Raw genomic sequence first — 19952 nt, forward strand, 5'->3', positions numbered from 1 at the left:
CTCTGCGGGCTGGCTCGCGGGCAGCCGCTGCCTTTCACAAATACAGACCAACACCAGGCTTCTTTCCTGGGTCCCGTTTGCCAGGACTGAATTTTCTCAGTGTTATAATGAACATATAAAAAAAAAAAAGTCAAGCTAAAGGACACGGGATGGAGGAGAAAATTAATTCCCTGCCACCAGCAGCTGTCTTGTTTGCTTGTCACAGCTGGTTTGTTATGGGCCACTGATAAACAGAATAAAACCCAGCCAGCGCTGTACTCCTCCCGGGTGCTTCGGCTACCTAACAGGAAACTTGTTTTAAAAAGGAAATACAACATAACATTGAGCTTTATGCTATTTTAAAACAATAGTCATCATTTTAAATGCTTCTCTAGCTCATGAGGGGCTCTGGAGCCCATCAGATGACGATGCCATTTTGGTGGCCGCAGCCCGGGCAGCCCAGGTTCGGCGCACGCCCCAGAAGAGGCAGCAGCTCTCACAACTCGTTTAGGGTTTGGCTTTGTCCGCTAGCAGATGTTTTGCTGTTGTCATATTAAGCTTCTGCATGAACAGATTATTTTCCTTAAAGCCACCAATAAATCAATGACAATTAACCCCACTCCAAAGTCTCCGGATTGTGGGAAGTTTCCTGGCTGCTTGTTCCCTTCCCAGGGAGCAGGGGGAATCCGGGACCGCCTGAGCCACGGGCTGGGGACACGGGCTGCAAAGAGCATCCCTTCCATCCCCTCTCCCACGTCAGCAGAGCCACCGGTGGGTTTTAGCCCTGCACCTCCACATCGGCATTGGCAGGGTTGCACCAGAGCTGCCGGGGGATCTCCCAGAGAGCGGGTCCTGGCTCTCTGCACAGCCACAACAAGCAGCAAATGACCACAAGTTTTAAAAAAAACCCCCTTGGAAATTTCACTCTAAAGGAATGCAGTGTTGGAGGTAAACGATCCAGAGTTCAAGGGCATCCTGCTCGAGGGGATGCTGCTTGAGCAGAGGGTCAGACCAGACGGTCCCCAAGGGCCCTTCCAACCTCAACCACTCTCTCATTCATTGATCCAAAAGCCCAAAGCTCATTGCCAGCTCAGGATATGTATTTTTATATATTCCTTACACCCCCCCATATTATTTTTTGTAGATATGTATTTAAATAGACAGAGATATGATGGCAAAAAGCAGTCCATAAGCAATCAGAGAAATTAACTCTTGGCTGCTCAGCGGTACGAACAGCTCCAAAAAGGAACATGCTCCAAAAAGGAACGTGCTCCAAAATTGGCAAAACGGGCCTCCACTTGCATTAAGTGTGTCTGGGCACGCTCTTCTTATCCGAGCCTGCCGCACCCCTGGGCGAACCCGTCCTGCAACAGTGGGCAGTGCCTGAAATCCCAGGTTTCAGCCCCAAATCCTGTCTCACTTTCCCAGGGACAGCAGGCAGGCAAAGGCAGCAAGCCCAGTCTCCCGCTGCCGCTCCGCTGGAGCACGGCGAAAGCTGCAAGAGAAATCTGCCGTTTTTCCCCTAAGACCACAACCTGTTTGCAAAGCAAAGGTGAAAACACCTCTAGGACTGCACCTAACAGCTCCCGTCCAAAAATCTGCAGCTGGAGCGATATTCCCAGCTTCGCCTGCATTGCTCCCACCCCAGTGATTTTGCAGGGGGAAGATGCAAAATGATGGGGGGAGCTGAAAATGGCCCTGATGCCCCAGGAGCACCTGGCTGCAGCCAAGCTCTGCTGTAGCACAGACAAGGACAAACTACGTGGGAGTGAGAAAAAGCAGAAATATCCATTGTTTTAATTTTTTTTTTTTTTAAATCACTAAGGTGTCCATCCCTCCCTGAGCGGCTCTCAGACCTGATCCACTGCCGGATTAGTGGGCGGCTGTCTTTAGAAAGAAATCAGGCTTTCTCCGCTGGCACGCAGAGGGCGAGCTGAACGGCAGCCAACTTCAGGAGAAGCCATTTCACAGAGGGGGATTTGGTGCTGGTTTTCTACCCAGCATCCTCTCTCCTTCCCCGGACCGGCCGCCTACACCGGCACAATTTGGAAGACACCGGAAAGATGCTTCTTGCATTTTTCCCTCTGCCTTTGCAGGTCGCTCGTGAGCGCCCGACATCGCAGCATCCGTCTGGTGGTGGGTCCCATGCAGAGGTTGGTTTTACAAAAGTGAATCTGAGTCTTTTTCCGGCACCACGGGGCCAGGAGCGATGGGATGGAGAGGGTGGAAGGAGGGAAGCAAGCGGGATGGGCTTGGGGCGGGGAAAAGTGCCACCAAGCTCCATGCTCACCCCATCCCCAAGCACCTGGGGAGCCCATCCGCCCGCGGGGAGCCAGCATCCTTCCCGCAGCCACTTCCCTTATTTGGTGCTCAGGAGCTCGGATCCTGTACGGTTTCCAAGAAGTTGCCATGGTGATGAAATGTAACCCAGAATGATGTTTTTCTGGCTCTGCGCCCCTTCTCCTCTCCGCCCTGTCCCCCTCCTGAACCCAGCCTGGGTTTAGTGTCGCGCCAGGGATGGGGTGAGCATCCCTGCCCTGCTGCATCAGTTCGCTGGGGTGCCCTGAATGCAGCAGCCCCCTCACTGGGGCTTGAGGACGGGCAGCTCGTAACATGTCAGCTCTTGGCCATGGAAGGTGGAGGCATCTTCCCCAGAGCATCACAGGAGTCAGCGATTGAGGGGCTGTGATAACCCCGGCCCTTGGCAGGGGGTGGCTCAGACTTTCAGCCTGGTGTGCAAAAAAGGATCATCTTCCCCCAGTTTCTTTCCCATTGCCCAGAACCTCTTTATCCGGTGGAGTGGTGGAAACTTGATTCAAACAAACGCCATACAAAACCCACCCATGGCCCGTTTTGCACCAGGACCATCCTGGGGACTTTATCAAAGGGGACCTGAAAATCGGGGCTCAGGGGAGCCTCGACGCTGTTTTCAGTCCCCCAGTGCCACAGCCTGGCTCGGCCGGAGGAGCCCTCCCAGCCGGTCCCCCACGGCGGTGGGACGCACGCCCGGAGGTCAGGCAGCCTCAGGGACACGGCTGTTCTCAGCCCCGGCAAGGGACGAGGGTGGCCTCGGGGTCACGTTCCCCATCTGTGGGATTCTCCCCCACTCTGGCCACGTGGGAGCCCGGCAGGAACGAGTGAGTCACGGCCGGCCCCGTTTTTTACCATTTATAGTCAAAGTGAGCACGAAGCCACCGCCGGGTCCCTGGAGAGCCCGGCTCCGGCCCCCGGAGCTCCCAGCCTGGCCCTGGCCTTTAGTATTTTCCTTTCATTCCCATTATCTTTGGGGTCATCTCAAAGGGGGTAACCGGAGCCCAATGGAATTTCATCCTGTTTCTGCTGAAATGGCCCGTGAACGGCCAGCACCTCTCCCTGGTCCCCGCCGGGGACCATGCGGCTTTGCAGCCGCTCCCGGGACAGCGTGTGCAGGGCCAGTGCCACGAGACAGCACGTGGGGGGTGAAACGTGGCTCCAAAGCAGCCAGAAAAGCAGCAGCAGCCGCGTGTGACCCTGAGAAGTGATGAGCAGGAATTAATTCACGCCGTCCTGCTGCCCTGGCTCACCCCGGCTCTCGCCCTCTGCCCAGGCAGCATCAGAGGGCCGGCAGTCCGCTGGTCTGGCTGGTTTGGGGGGGATCTTCCCCAGGAGGAGAGCAATGGCCCTGTGAGGGAGGCAAGGGAGTGGGTGACAGTGTGTCCCCCCCTGGGGTTACCTGAGGAGTTGGGGGCTCTACCTTCCTCTTCTTCTTCTGATTCTGCTTGTTTGTCCTCGGATAGACTATCAGCATCTCCAGCCACCTGCGGGCAGACAAAGCAAAAGGTGAGGTCTGTGCCGAAGGGCAGCGCGCAGGGATGGGAGCGATGCTTACACCCCAACCATGGGATGTAACGCAGCTTCCCACAGGCTGCGGACCCCAAAGCTGTTCCTCTCCATGGGTGGCTCTGACCACACCACCCGGGGAGACGCTGCCCCATCCCACCTCCGAGGCAGGCTGCCTGCAAGCTCCAAAGACAGAGCATCCGCATTTCACCCCTAACCCCAGCCTTCCGGGGATTGTAACTTGGCCATAAGCAAAACCCCGAGCTGGAGGTGTGCACATGGAGGAGCTCAGCTTCTCCAACCTGGTCAAGGTCAACATGGTAAATAGTACCCAGATATCATCCCAACCAGCTCCTGGGGGAAAAATGAGACAGGACAGGAGGGGAGGAGGGATGACCCCAGGGTGCTTTGGCTCAAACCCCACTCACTGCAAGAGCGAGGCCACGGCCAAGGCTGATATGGGACAGGGACTCGAGGATCCTGAAAGACAGCCGAGAGGGACAGAGCCTCTGGCAGGACCTTTCCCCTTCAGTGATGCCAATGCCTGAACACTGCACACAAAGCTCTTTTGTCCAAGAAAGAGCAGCGTGAACTTGGCATTGAGAAGTCCATCCCCTGCACAAGTCACTTGTTCGGGGGACCCTCCTGTGCCCTTCCACCGTGACCCAACAATGTGCCCCTGCATCTCTGTGAACCACACAGGGATCTGTGGACCCCTGGGAAACATTCCTGCTTCAGATGTCCCTGCTTCCCTCTCCTGTTCCCCCCACTTCGCACGCTGCTGCTGTAAAGCGTTTTGAGATGACCACATCAAGTGGGTTTTGGTTAAGCAATAAATGCCAGAAGCATGCAACGAACGTAAAACAAATTCTCCCCCGACCGGGGAAATCTTCCTGTCGTGCTGCAACTGCAAACGAAACCCGCCTGGCTCAGTCCCAGAGTGGGACTGTTTTGGGATGATTAATGCTTGCAGTCAGGAGCAAACGCGCTGCTTCAAAATCCAGTGCTGGGCCAATGAACAATAAATCAGCCCCACCTTGCTCTGCAACGCCTCTCCCTCCCGCATGGCAGGCAGGACCGGCAACAAAAGGCTGTGCTGTGAACCGGAGTGTGGGGAGAGGGAGAAGAGAGCAGGGTACGGGGGTTGGCCATGTTTTTGGGCATAACCATTGCCTTGGCTGGAGGAGAGGAGCTGGCTCTACTGTGCCACAATTCCCCTGTGCCTCCACACCATGGCTCCGCAGCCGCTGCAAGCCCACCACTGCAAACGGGGTCAGCGGGGTGGCCGTACCACCGGACGACAGGTCTGCTGGCCCAAGGCGATGCACGGAGGGGGAATCATCCATGCTCCAGACATCCCACATGGGAACGCTCGCAGTCTGCCAGCGCACGCCGCTGGCTCGGCTCTCCTGCGGCTCTGCGCCCTCACCAGCACCGGCACCGGCTTCAACCCAAGCCGGCACGTGAGCAATGGACGAGGATGTTTCTAGGTCACCATCCAACACCTGGAGTTGGGAAATCTACCGTGATTTGCTCATTTTAGTGGCCTCATCTTCAGCGTTGCTGAGCAACTGCAGCCCAGCGGCAAGCATGCCTACAAGCGATGATATTTTAATCGTCCTCGGAGGTCAGATGCTCCACTGGGACCAGGAGGGGTGGGCTGCATCCGCCCCATCCGCCAGCCTGTCCACCGGGAGCGAGCAGGATGAGGCGGCTGCTGTGAAGGCGAGTCCGAATGGAGACAAGGTAAATGCAGAGCGGGCTGCCCCAGGAGGCCACATCTGCCCAGGGATGGATGAGGACCAGAGGGCGTATGGCGCTCGGGGTCGGACACGCTAGCCCTGGGACTACAGGACCTGCCGCTGGTGTGGGGACAGGATCTGCGCCAGTGGGCTGAGTGCCTGATCGGATGCTGTCCTAAAAGCACCGTGGGGTCACCCCAGCACCCATCAGCTCCAGCCCCATCCTGGTGTTCACCCTGCAGCCAAGTTTCTTCCCCTGGCCAGTAAACAGCTGCTTTCTGCTGGGGCTGAAGCTGCCACAGCCAGCCCAGGAGCGCCTTGGCATCAGACGCATCCTCTGAGCATCCCATAAATGCTCCGGTGTAGCTCAGCTTGCTCCCGGGGGTAAACGCCACTGGGAGTGTTGTTCTGCAGCGGGGAGCAGGGTATTGCCCATCGGCAGACAACAAAACTGACCTGAAAATGGTGGCCTTCATAAGTAATGAGTGACTGAGGAGCCTCCCAGCTCCAGGGCCTGGCCAAGGCTCCCGGCAGAGGCTGAGCTTCCTTCAGCACCGGTTCTGAAAGGTGTCCGGCATGTTGGGAAGCCTCAGGCTCCAGCCCGGACAGCCAAGCTCGCGCACTAGGCGTGGAGGAAGGACTTAAATCATCCACCGCCGCACAGGTCTCAGCTGAAGTCAGTGCTCACACTCACACCATAAATATGGTAGCTCGAGGGGTGCTCAAGCCCCCGCTCAGGCAATGGCAGGGGTCCACCAGGCAGGGGAGAGGGGAAGGGGAAAGAAACCCTGTCCTTGCCAAAAAGGCGGAGAAGACTGGAGCTGACCACGAGGCAGCAGCTACACCCGGCCACCAGGACTGTCCCTGCAGCAGGCTGCGATTGTCACTCGGGGATCAGCTGGGGTACACGCTGCCACAGCACCCGGCCTTGGGCAAGGTTCCACCCGCCCTTGGACAAGGTCCCACCCGCCCTCCTCTTCCTTCCAGCTAAGGGAAGAGCCCCACGGCAGCTCAGCCCCGGAGCTGCACTCACCCGCTGATGATCTCCTTGTTCTCGGCCCGGATGAAGTGCTCCTTCTCCGGCGTCAGGATGCACAAGGAGAATTTCTGCCCTGTCCGACTCTCCCCGTCCACCACATCCGTGCACTGGTTCATGTTGATGGTGCCCTGCGGGAGGGTTGTCGGCTGCGAGGGGAAGGAGAAAGGAGTAATGTTTAAGGAGAGAAGAGCAGATGAGTGCAGAGTTGAGCCCTAAAACCTCTCCTGGTGGACACGAGGATCCTACACACCAAGATGCTCTGCCCACGAGTACCCAGACCCATCCATGCGCCGTGCCGGCACACAGCAAAGCCCTGTGCTGCACGTCTGGGGACCCAGAGCAGCAGGCACAACTCCTGCCAGCCCAGTCCAACCCAGCCCAGTCCGCTGCTGCCAGCAAGATGTTTCTCCTATGCCGAACACCCAGGGAAGGATGGCTGCCCTGCTACAGCACAGGGACACCCAGGCAAGGCCGAGTGGCCAGCTTTGGGTTTGCAGCTGCAAACCATCTGGGGTGGTGGGGTGGCACCTGGGGACAGGGGGTGGCAAAGCAGCAAGGCCCCGCTGCCCTCAGCGCAGGATGGCTCAGGTACTACAGACAGACAGACACGCGTGCCAGGTTTTCCCCACTACAGTTAACAAAACATGGAGTTTGCCAGGGAGGGACCGCAGCGTGGAAAGGACCTTGTTTGTCTGACGGGCTCTGCAAACACAGTGTCACCCCCCGGCCCCCTTGCTCCAAGCAGACACAGAGGAGTGGTGGTGGCGGTGGCCCTCCTGGCCTGAGGGGACACGGAGGGACCCAGAGGGGTGTCAGCACTGACGACAGCTGACAGGTCCATCTGGAGCAGCGATGGCTCATCCGATTACAGCACGGCCACCCGCTCCTGGTGCGTGGCGCCCGCTGCAGCCCTCCCTCCCTGAGCAGTGATGCCATGTCTCCCCCATCCCCCGTGTGTCTGTGCCCCACCAGGCTCGGTGCCACTGCGGTCCCCCCCACATCCTGGCACGAACCTGTATCTGGGGCATAAATGACCGGGAGAAGGGACCCCTCTGAGCTGCCAGCGACACTGAAGGAGCACCCAAAGCCACCTCCTCACCCTGCCAAAGCCTCCTTGTGCCCTCCAGATGGCCGGGCCGACGGGGAGACGGATTTTTGGCAGATGCTGTGAAGGTTTTTACCATGGAAACTGGCTCCCCTGCCAGTAAAACACCTCCAAAAGCAGCCTATACCATTAAAAGAAAGGGCGACTGGGGAGAGCTTGATGGCCCCAGCCTACAACCCCAGGAAATTCAGATCAGCCCCCTGAGACCCCCGGCTTACCCATCTGCGGGCCATGGGAAATAGCCCCCTTCCCCAGGAAAAGGCCTTTCCCTGCAGCTGTGTCCCTGGGCGGGAGCATCCTACGACAACCCAGCAGTGGCATGGAGCCATCACGGGTGCTGCACACAAACGGGACCCGGTCATACATCAGGACACCAAAACCTCCTCTTTTCCTTCACGGAAACTAAGATCAGCACCCACAGACCCCACGGGATAGAGGGAGGCAGGGAAAGCAAAGCCGAGCCCAGACCCCCGGCACGGCGCATGCACAGCCCCCCGCCCTGCACCACCGCGGGTAGTCAGCTCCTAAGAGGATTTTTTTTGTCTTAGACAACAAAAATAAAACCCCGCTTTCCGGGAGCTATAAAAACCCAGCGGAAAAACTTTCTCCTGCTCCAAGTGGAGTCTTAGAAATGTTTTTGTCTCGCTGGCCTTCAGCACAGCCAAGGCCCCCAGGACTGTAAGGTCTGGGTCCGACCCCCTGCCCCACCCAGAGCATTTTTGCACTAGGGAACGCAACCAGGACTGGGGAAAAAGGGGATGAGGGCGGCTCCAGGAGGGAGCCCCAATCCCTCACAGGGACCCTGGGCCACTTGCTCCCTCTTGCCACAGGCACCCCTCGACTCCCTGGGGGGCCCTGCAGGGATTTGGCAGGGAGCTGGCACAGGGGGAGAGGAGGAGACGGCTCCCTGCGAAACCCGCCTGCTCTCCTCCCTCTTTAACCCCACGGCAGCGTTCAGGGCGGCTTCCCCCAGTGCTCACACCCAGCCCTGACCCAAGCACGCCCGGAGCGGAGGAGCCGGTTTGGGGCCCCCACACTGCCAGGCCAGCCCTGTGAAGTGGTTTTGCTGCGCACCCCTCCTTACGAGGGTGAACGTTGGCATCTCGCGCAGCCCGACGCGTGGGTCCCCGTCCACCACCGCGCCCCCGAGCCGGGACGCCAGGAGAGGGGCTGCGAGCAAAGCTGGGACTGCCCTCCTTGCGCCTGCGGCCAGGGGCAGGACAGGCACCGGGGTGAACCCTCCACCCCACGGCAGCCCCCCTGCACCTCCCCACCTCTCGGTAGCAGATGAAACCTGACGGACCAGCGGCCTCGCTTGCTCAGGATGTAAATTCCTTTACACCATTTATTTCCTTCCTTGGAGGCAGCGCAGGCACTTTGAAGCAAAGCGAAATGCAAATGGTGCCAGGTGGAAACGCGCACACGCAAACTCCGCCGAGGAAAAGGACGGGACTCAGGCAGCACCGCACCCTGGGAGCACCTCAAAAAGCACCGGGGATCCCCTGCAGAGGAGCTGGCAATGGTGCACGGCTGCTCTCCCCGAGGAACCAGGAGAACAGGGTCAGCCCTCACATGCCGAAGCTGCGGGGCGGCGGTGTGGGAGCAGGAGAGATGGGAGAGGCTCTGCAGCAGGGGACAAGGACACGTGGACCCACTCCTTGCCTCTGAGCACCCATTTCTGCGCTGAGGGGTTTCTCAGGGCTGGGGATCCCCAGAAAAGGACAAGCAGAGCTGGTCCCCGGGCTGGTCCCAGGCCAGGTGAGGGCTGCATGGCTCCGGCAATTGGAAGGGAATAAATAAATGCAAAAGCAGGGAGGTGCTACACAGCAGAGACACCAAAACAACAACAAGGCTGGGACTTCAACCAGCCCTTTGAAGAGCAGATGCTTTGATACAAGGTTGAACCCAGCGTCGGACCCCGGGGCCATGGGGAGGCTTTGCATCCGGGTGAGGCAGGAGAGGATGCTCAGGCTCAGCTCCAGCTCCAGCTGCTGCCTTCTGCTGGTCCCTGCCTTGGGGACAGCCCCGTCCCCAGGCGCTGGCCCTGCCTTTGCCATTTCCCATGTTGCTGCCAATGGGATGGAGCACACAGCTACCCGGCGACTGGATCTGCTGCCTGGGTGTGTCTTTTAACTAGGGGGAAGAGTGGAAGCACAGCAGGGTGCACCAGCAGAGGACACCATTATGGGCACCACCATGAGCAGCAGCTCTCCTCGGTGCCACCGGCCACCTCTGGCCCGGCAAGCAGAGCAGCCCGCCGGCACGAGGAAGGCAGCACCTGCACCATATGAGCAGCTACAGCTCTCCACGCTGCCAGTATCAGCAGAGGAACCGGAGCCAAGGAACAATCGCGTTGCTGTTTCCCTCTGGTATGACAGATCCGTATTTACACACGCACATGCTTGCAGCATCACCTCCGCACTACACAAAGACTATAGTACACTCTCCTCCTCCTCCTCTCCCTTGCCGGGTGCCCAGGACACAAGTCACACCGTGCTTTCCACGTCCACAACCCCAGCAGCCTCTGGACAAGATGCAGGCACCTTCGGATGGATGATCTTAAGATGCAGAGCCCAGCAACTGCAGCATCCCCCACCTTGGGCAGTGGAAAGGAGGGAAAGAATGGGGACCTCTTACAAGGCTGAAGGAAGAAATCCCAAGCGGGGCATTACTAGGGAGACCTAGGTGCTGTGGCAGGAGGATGCACAGTGGGTGATGAACTCCCAGGCACAGGGGCTGATGCTGTAAGTCAACAAGGTTTATCTGCAAGAGTCCCTCATTTCCATAAGATTTTGCAGGGCTGAGGTAGAAATACAGGATTATTTAGATGCAAAAATTTCCGTATTTTCTCCAAGTACCTTCCCCATCATTTCTAACACATGTGCATTGCAGGAGCTCAATCCAAAACACAATGGAGCTTTTCTCAGCAACTGTACACAAGATGTTTTCTGAGCAGGTAACCCCACAGTCAAGCTCCCGAGGAGCGGCTCGGACACGGCCTCGGTGGGACACGGCCAATGCCCACGCCATTCTCCAGGGCTATTACACAACGTGGGTTGATGAAATCTGGAACACAACCATTAAAGAAAGGCGATGGGGCAGGGGGAGGAGGAAACCAAACAAAAGGGACATTTTACTTTCTGCCAAGAACCAGGAGGGGAAGAAAAAAAAAACCCCACAACCATTTGTCTATCTCGCATGGCGGGCTGGTTGCCTTGGCACCGGGGCCCGGCCGTCCCGGGGGGGAGATCGCGGCTCTGCCATCCCGCTCGGCTGCGACGCTGCACGGGAAGGGCTCGGGCTCCGGCTGGCTCCCAGCACCGCCCCAGAGCAGCAACGAGCCTGCAGCGCCTGGGGAAGAGACATCCACGCTGCCTCCATAAATGCTTCTTGACAAATGTTAATTCTCCAAGCTAAAATATTCATGAGTGTGGCTGCCGACGAGCACGTTGCTCATTCGCAGCACTCTTGAGTACTCTGCAAAGGCAGCTGCTGTGTTTGCTAAAAGCTTCACCCATCCCCAGTCCCTGGGCTCGGCTGATCGCAGTGCTCGAGGCGCGATGCAAGCGGGATCTTGGCTGCGCTGCGGTGCGGGAGGGAGCAAGACTCTGCTGCCCCATCGCCACGGGCGCGTCAGAGCAACACGGAGACAACCGTGCCTTGGGCAAGGGCAGCAATGCAGCTTGGCCAGGCAGCTCCCGGCACCAGCGCGGCACAGAGAGCCCACACCAGCACCACCTCCACCATTCCCACCTGGAGGCCACCAGCAAGAAAGCACCGACTCCTTGAAAAGTCACAGGGAGCTCCATTTTCAGCCGTGTGAGGCTATGCACGGCCTCCCTAAATCCCAGCTGGGGATGCACCATGCATGCACTGGGGCTGGCCCCGCCGGTGGGCTCAGCCGGGCGCTGCTGCTGGGGCGCTCAGTCTGCCGGTGCCGGCAGGGCGGCCACGGTGTGCCCCGAGATGCCGAGGTGCCGGGTGAGCGGGGCTGGCACAGCAGCAGGGCTTTACTTTAATGAGCATTTTAGGCTTCCTGCCTCTAGCCACGAGGCTATGGATATGGCCACAACGCAACCGGAGCTCTGCGGCGGGCAGATTTTATTACACTTACAGATTGTCTAACAGGCTGAGCATTCTGGATTTATTAAATTAGACAAAGGCTCTTGAAAACGACCTCCGTGGGCTCCGCAAAAGGATGGACTGGAGCAGTCACCCATCAAAGGGGAGCAGAAGGTTGTGCTCCTCCATTCCACACCTCCCTGCAAGCAGGAGCGCTCCTCCATCCCTCCATCCCCACGGCAGCTCTCTGCTCTCCCTGTGCCATCCAAGCAGGAAGCAGGTATCTTTTGGCCACCTGAGCACACCGTTCCCGTATCAGCAGCTATTGCTCAGTGAAGCCACCAAGAAACCTCCGGCTTGCTCAGGTCCTGCACCAGGCAATAGAAAAGCACGTTTTTACCGTGGACAAGGGAATGCAACGGAGTTATCAAGCAACACGCGTCCCCCTGCACCTCTGCACGCACACCTCGTGCCCCTGTGCAAGAAACAGGGGAAGATGCCCCCAAATCTCACTGCCGCCTGGACTTTGCAGCCAGCCAGAAGCCATCGCCCCCTTTCACAGACGGAGGCACAAGTGATGCTCTGCAGATGCAGCCTTGGCACGTGCTGGTGCGGCTCTGCACCGGCAGCAAACCTGACTCGCGGTGCCGCCAGCAGCCGCCCTGCACCAGGGCGAGAAGGGGACAGGGCACCTGCCCCGGTGTGCAGCCAGCGATGCAGAAACACCCTCCCAGTTGGATAAATGCCGTAACACTTCCCCTGCCCCATCACACATGTCCCCACTGTTGGCCCCTGCTTGTTCACCACGGGCACTGACAGCTGGCTCCTGAAATTTCCAAGGGGAAGGAATTTTCTTCTCTGGGAGCAGTTTGGGGAGGGGGCAAAGCAGGCCTTGGGCAGGAGAGTTCAGCCAGGGGCCGCTTTTAAGCGGAGTCGGTGTTTATGTCCACAGACGTCGAGTCTAAACACCGAGCGAGGCCGCGAGCTGGCCACGAGCCGCTGGCGAACTGGCCGCGAGCACCCTCGGGCTCCTCTCCCACCCAGTGCCGCCACAGCGAGGCATGGGCAGCACCCAGCCCGGGGCTGCCCAGGCAGCAAGTCTGGGGCCACACATGCCATCCGCAGCCCCATCCCCACGGGCACCCATCCGGGGAGCGCGCGCTGGAGCGGAGCGAGCCAGAGCGGGGCTGCGCAGGAGGCTAGAGCCGACTTGTCTTAGCCTTATATGGCGATTTTCGCACCGCTCTTGCAGCTCCCAGCTGCTCCCCACCCCAAAGCGGGGTCGGGAGCTGGCAGCCAACGCGTAGCCTGCCTCCTTCCTGTTAACCTCTTTCCTGCTGAACAGCCTCCGAGGGGTCCGTGCTCGAAGGGGACGGCCGTATCCTGTCCTGACACAACCGCCCGCACTGGGCACGGAGGGTGAGCAAACCCACTGGTGGTCACCAAGTGGGTGCAACCTCCCTCGGCGCTGGGGTCCGACCCTCTGGGTCCTCAGCAGCATCCCCAAATCCAGGGAGCCCTTCGGGGGAGCTTGCACCCGTGCATGCGCATGGTCCACATCCAACGCTGCTGGAGGGGAAGAGGGACGGAAGACGCAGAGAACATTGGCACCATGACGGGAACAAGAGCAAGGTCCCACCGGGATGGGGGTCGAGGGGCTACTCCAAGCCGCCATCCCAGCTCTTTGGGGACCAAAGCAAAAGCCCAGCATTGCAGAAAGAGCTTGGAGCAGCCGCTCAACCCACACCCCGGCTCTTTGGGGATGAAAGGAAAAGCCCAGCATTGCATGGGCACTTGTCAGCCCCGCCATGCTGAAGGCACCATCTCACAGCCCTGCAAACCCAAGAGTTATTCTCCCCTCTTGCTCTCCGGAATGTAAACGCATTTAAAATGCAAAATGTCCTCCTCCCCTCCTAGGAGGGGGGTGGGAGGAATACAGGATAACAGATCCGACCCCATCTGCTCGCAGCTGCCAGCGTGGCATCTTCCCCGCTCCCTGATGTGCAGGCACAACAGCTACCCAGCCAAAGGGGAAGCAAATATCTGCAGCATTCAAGCGAGCTGTCATGGTAATCAGCCTGATGGCAAAAGCCCGGCGAGACCACGTGCCGGGACGGTACACGCAGTGAGGGACCAGAGCTTGGTGCAGGGACCACGGCAGGTGAATTGCCTGGAGAGGGAAATGCAGTCATCTGGGGGTGGGAAGGAAAGGTGGGCTTCATTTGCATCTTGATATTTGAATTTTAAATTGCACTGTTCCAAATTGGCCTTGTCAACTTTATTCTCCACCCCCTCGGTGTAGGAGACAAGTCCCAGGTGGTCCCTGCACCGCGCGCTGCCAGGCACACATGTGCAGGCACTCACCACCACCTCTGTGCACGCCGGCTCGCATGTCCGTCTCCAGGAGCAAAGGGCTTCACCAAAACATCGGAAACCACGACCCCACAGCAGGACTCGTAAGGTCACCCGCACACAGAGATGGTCATAGACAGGGTGATGCCAATTTTGGAGACAGCTCAGGAGGTGGAAAGCTTGGATGGAGGCAGGATGATCTCCACCCATGTTGGCCAGCCACCCAAGCCCTGTTCAACCGCAGCTGGACCTGGATTTCTGCTTCATGGGGGTGTGGGAAACAGCTCGAGCATCCGCATGGGCATCAACTGTGCTGGACAGCTGAGGTCAAACCGGGGCAGGCTCTGCCCAACGGTCCAGGCTGGCTCCGCTAACCAGTCACACCAGGGCTGAGGCTGCTGCGCTGACTCTCCAGAGACCTTTCGCTTTTGAGCCTAGCGTTGTGTAGAAAAACTGGCGAGAGGGGCAATGCCCTTGCTCAGGATCCTTATGGCAGCTACGAAAAGGTGTGAAAGATATTTAAGTGAAAGGGCTTTGCACCTTGGGAAAAACCTTAGGAAATGAACTGGGGGCAAAGCTCCCTTGCTGCTCGATTTTGGAGCCAGTCTTCATGCAAAGTGGGAAAATAACTGCAGTTGATATGGGCTTCAACGTTATTCACAGCACCAAGTGCTGCTGGAATGACTCCCAAGGTCCTCTATTCAGCACTGCTCCGACCTAGGGGCAACTCCCACCATGGCCAAGGGCCACACGAGGTGCCACCACCCTTGCAGCATGGAGGTGTGCTGCAGAGTGCACAGAAACCGGGCGCTGGCTGAGACGTATGAGGCCGCACCGCTGCATGTGGTACCCAAAATCGGACCGCGTGGAGAGACTCGGGAAGATCCAGACTAGAAATCTGGGAGGAGAGAAGGGGCTGTGGAGGGAGCTGCTGCTTCTGTCTTCTCTGAACCATCAAGGATGGGCATGACCAAGGTAAGAGCTATCCAAGGAAAGCAACAAATTAATTCAATCAAAGTCCTGTACCTCCCTAAGTGAATCCATCTCCCCTCCAGCCTAGAGGGGAAGGAGGGATGGGTCTCCTGGTCTCCAGCCATCCCACAACCTCTCCTGCAAATGCCCCCGAGCAGACGAATCAGAGCAAACACGCAGCAACAGACCGAGCTATCAGCCTATCAGCACCGTCATAGCCATGCGAAGCCACCTCTGACAGCCGTTGTCTTGAGCTCTGGCTAATTTAAAGCCCTGCATTACACCGGCTCAGGAAGCACAGCGAACTGCATACAGAGCAAGGTGAAAAATGGACAGTGCTTCCCGCAATAAAAGAGTAAATAAAATGGCAAGACATTTCCTGGTATCTCAGGAGAAGAAAAAGGAAAGAAAAAACTTTCAGTTCCATAGGCACTAGAAATTCTCATTTTTTCACTGAAACATAAAAATAAAAGAAGGAAAGCACTACCTTGCAATGGACAAAGTCAGCAGAAGCCTCTCAGCAAAGAGCTCTGCTCAACACTCTCACAAGACATAGGGTTAGACCCACTCAAGCCAACTCCATCCAACCAGTTGACCCAATGCTGTACCGCAGGGCTGCGGTTTCTCCCCAGTCTGGCTTCTTTTGGACTTAGCTGAACTGAAAATTTGCTCAGCCGATTTTGCTTTACAGTGAGTAAAGGCAATTAATTTGTGCTCAACACTCTTCCCACCCCACTGTGCGTACACAGGTCACCCCATGCCTGCCTGCTCTCCCTTCTGCGGGGAAATAGCGGGCTCCGGTCCAGCTGCAGCAAAGCAGACACCGGTTATGTCCCACGCTGCTTATCTCCTGTGGGTGCCATGCACTATGGTGCTGCTGCCATGGTGGGGTTTCCCCCAAGCCCCCACCTTCACCCCCAAGGACTATCAATACAGCATCTTGCACCAGTGCTCAACAACTGCAAACAAGGTGAGGACAGCCCTGGGGATCGGCAGCACCAGATCCGCTGGAGGCTCGGGCAGCTCCCACGGGTGCGCTTCAGTGGAAGTTCTTGAATCCGGCCGAATTAGCCTGGAAATCTCATTACTCCCCAGCGCTGCTCTTACGAGCTTTGCAGAACTTCCTGCTGGGCTGGGAATACCACGCAGCCGGGCTCCCAGGGCACTCGGGGGTCTGCAGCTGGAGGTGTGAGGGCCAACCCAAGAAGAAGAGGTTGGGTTGGGTTGGCCAACCAAGCAGCAGCCACAAGCTGCACCCCACGCCTCACCATTATAGAAAACCCCATACCTGCTCTGCTCGGCATTGCTCCCAGCAGCTTCCAGACAAGCTTGGACTCTGCAGACCCTCCCAAAAGCCGAGGCAGCGGCCGGGGAGCTTCTTCCAACCTTTGACCATTGGCCATCCCACCAAATGGCAGACAATAGGAGGCTTTTTGGCCAAGAAAGGCAGTTCCAAGGAGGAAAGCTCCCAACAGGCACACACAGCTGTTGCGGGGCAAGAAGACCGCCCAGCAACAACTCGAGCTGGGCTTTGCTGCCACATACAAGGTGTGGTGGAGGCACCCATACAGACAGCAAAGAGCCATCCTGGCCAGGCAGGCACCGCCAGGTTCAAAGGCAAGCGGCACCCGGGGTGGAAAAGCACTTTAAGCACCTGCCATGGCCAGGGACAAAGGCAGGGAATAACACACCAGACTGCTGGAGCCGTCCCTGCGTCCTGGGGGAGCAGCATTTTCTCCCTAAACCTGCTGCTCCCATCTGGCTCCTGCACTCGCAGAGGAGTTCAGGGAGAGGAGCGAGTTCATGACCGTGAGACGCTCCCAGGAGCACTCCCCGCAACCTCTCCTTTGGGAGCAGCCATTCAGCCCCAGCGGAGAGGAGTGATCTGGGGCCGGTGCATCCAAGGGGGATGAGCCCGAGGAGGTTTCTCCATCCCCCATGCCTGGGATGACACTTCACCTCCCAGTGCTGGCCTGTGCATGGCATTAACTGCCCATGCAAGCCAAACATCCCCTTCCTCCACACATCTGCTCCATCCATAATCCTCGCTGGCCCTCCCCTAATGGGAAAGCAGCCAGAAAAGCGAACCAAAACCCTAATTATATGCCAGTAGCTCCCCAGCGTCCCAGTGATCTGCTATGACTTTATCAATGCAGTTGCAGCAGGGCTGATGAAATGGGGAGGAAAGGGCCAAGGCTGGGCGTGCTCCAGAAACCCGCCCTTTCTCCCCAGCCACAGCATCGCAATGGGTGGAAATCCCGTGCAAGCTCAGGGTGCTGCTGGGACATGTCTAAAACCAACCTGTGCTCCCGTCCCCTCCGCCTCCTCTCCCCAGGGACCCTGTCACCCACGCAAAGGAAACACTGCAAGCATCACGGTACGGGGACCGAGAAGAGAGCGGTGACAACTGTGGGCTGCAGCGAGAGAGCAGCTCACAGCCTCGCTGTGAGTCCCCAGGGCGCTGTTTGGCCATAAAATCATGGAGAGCCACAGCTACGGCACCTGGAGCCACAGCACTCGCAATACCAGCCGTGCAAGAACGGGGACCCCCGGGATCGCAGACCCACAGCAAGGGGTACAACGGCAGCGGATATGTGGGATGGCCCTGGGGTGCATGCCAGGAAAACATGGGAAAAAAAAAAACCTTCCCTGGTAGGTGGGAGTCTCTCCCAGCTCTCCCCGGCCCCGGGAGCAGCCCAAGCCCCACACGCAGCACCTCTGCCCCCGGGACCTGCTCTCCCCCTTAAAAGCAAGAGAGGTGGCAGAGGAGCGGTGCTGCCCGCGGCGGGTGGCAGGGTGCAAGCCATGTTACCATGCACAGACAAATCGGCTCCTGGATCCTGCGGGAAGGAGGTGAAGGGTAACATTAAGCTGCCGTGCACGTGATTTACCTATGGTGATTTTAACTTTCAGCAAGACTGACTGGCTGTTTTATCTTGTTGCCTACTTGCAGTCAGACTTCAGTGACTGCAGGGAAAAGTCTCTTCTGCAGCTTTGAAGGGACAGGGCAAAATAAAAAGGTCTTTAAAAATACCCATTAACAAAAGCACATTCACGCGCTGTTGCCTGGTCCGGCATGAGGGACAAGCAGTATTTTGCTGACAGTTTTTTTTCTACCTTATATACCTTGCAGCCCGTGATAACTCAATGAGCAAGACCAATAATAAAACCTGCCTGGGAATTCTCATTTTTCACCAGAAACGCCTCAAAACAGCACAGACAAAAGGTGGAAGACTTCCGTGAAAACCCTGCATTCAGTAACCCTGAGAAAAGCAGTTTACAAACCTCACTGAAGACCTCGGCTTGTCTCCACGCAAGTTTTAACCTGACAATGTCCCTTTTACAGACTCCAAACCTGATGAATAATGCATGTCCGGGATAAACCAGAAATATAATATTCACTGATGCTTACCGTAACAGAGAAACAACGACTGCAAATGAGTAATTTATTAACCCCGAACCGTGTCGCTGCTTGAACAGAGTGCACACCTCAGCTTTCGGCCCCAAAAACACCGGCGGAAAGTTTGCTCTTGAGCTGTGGCAAGAGCATGCCAAGGGCTGGCTGAGACCCCCCGCTCTCATCACACCTCCAGCACAAACATGCCTTGTCCTGGACTCTGCAAGATACCGATGGGGGGGGAACCCCCCTGAGAGCAAGGCTGGGAGCTGCCACCCTCCTTCTTCTTCCTCCTCCTCCTCCTCCTCCTCGGGGGCCACAGCTGCCCCTTCTCTGCCGGGAGGAGAGCGGCGGTGGGAAGCCCACAACCCTGCGCTCGCCCGCGGCTCCAGCCGCTTTCTCAGGCATTCCAAAATTTGGCCAGAGCCTCTTTTTGCAGCACCACCCCCCCATGGCTGGATGCCTGCCTAATTGCGTATTTATTTATTTCTGCATTTTCCCAGCTCCCCGCACACACTGGCGCAGGGCGGGGGGAAGCCAAGGCCGGCTCCCAAGGCAGACCCAAAAAAACCTGAGGGGTGCAGCTCCCCCCATTCCCCGGAGGCTGGGAGGAAGCCGGGAAGCGCGGGGCTGGCTGGGAAGGGGGTGGGAGCGGGGGGCAGGAAGGGGGGCCGCCAGCGGCATCATCCACCCCCTTTGCTTTGTGCGCACGCTTGGGGAAATTAAAAATAGCTGCGTCCAAAGAGTGGCTGCAAGCGCCACAAAGAGCGTGTTGAGCGGAGGCAGCTGCAAGCTATTTGCTGCCCCCGGTAATCAGCATCTCGGCTTGCAGAGCCCCCCCGGCCCCCCCAGCCCTTCCTCCCCTGCCAGAAGCCGCCGCTGCCTTTCTCCAACCCACATATGTCATGTCAACAATCAATGAATATGGGATCTCTGCCGGGGAAAAAAGGGGGAATGCACTTTGATTTTTGGAGCAGCTTTGTTGCCTTGTTTGATTCAGGTCCTCGTCCTCCTCTCCAAGCTGTCACCGAGGGTTTTGCAGCACCGAATCCCACCAGGGGAGACCAGGCTACCCCATGCCACGCGGCAGAGATGGGACCCTTGGCAGGAACAGGGATGTGCCAGCCACCGGGATGCAGCTTCTTCTAGGGATTCCTTTACACAACAGGAAAAAGGGTGCTACTGCCCAGTGTTGCCCAACCCATAGCCCACAGCCCACTGGTGGTCCTCGCCGACCTCAGCCGGCAGCCCGCGACAGGGCTGGAAAGAATTAAAACCAACCCCGTCCCCACCGCCACACGGTGCAGCTGGCAGGTACGGGGCCGTGCCGCAGGCAGCTCGTTTGACACCCCCTCCCCTGCACCAAGCAACAGTGGGGCAAAAAAATTGTGGTTTTATTGGTTCCTTGGGTGGGGAGGTCAGTCATGTCTCTGCGGACAGGCACGGCCACCCAGGGACTGGGGGATGCTTGGGAGCCCAGCGCTG

General features: G+C 57.9%; 1 protein-coding gene across 1 annotated transcript in view; it reads right to left on the reverse strand.

The window, feature by feature from the left end:
- The window catches only part of MPRIP (myosin phosphatase Rho interacting protein), an 81080-nt gene that overhangs the window by 39475 nt on the left and 21653 nt on the right, over positions 1-19952 (reverse strand). Inside the window, 2 exon segments of the mRNA XM_059826526.1 lie at positions 3692-3776; positions 6574-6725. Of these exon segments, the coding sequence (XP_059682509.1) occupies positions 3692-3776; positions 6574-6725 (237 nt within the window).

This window comes from Gavia stellata, chromosome 18 (genome assembly GCF_030936135.1).
Source record: "Gavia stellata isolate bGavSte3 chromosome 18, bGavSte3.hap2, whole genome shotgun sequence".
Lineage (NCBI taxonomy): Eukaryota > Metazoa > Chordata > Aves > Gaviiformes > Gaviidae > Gavia > Gavia stellata.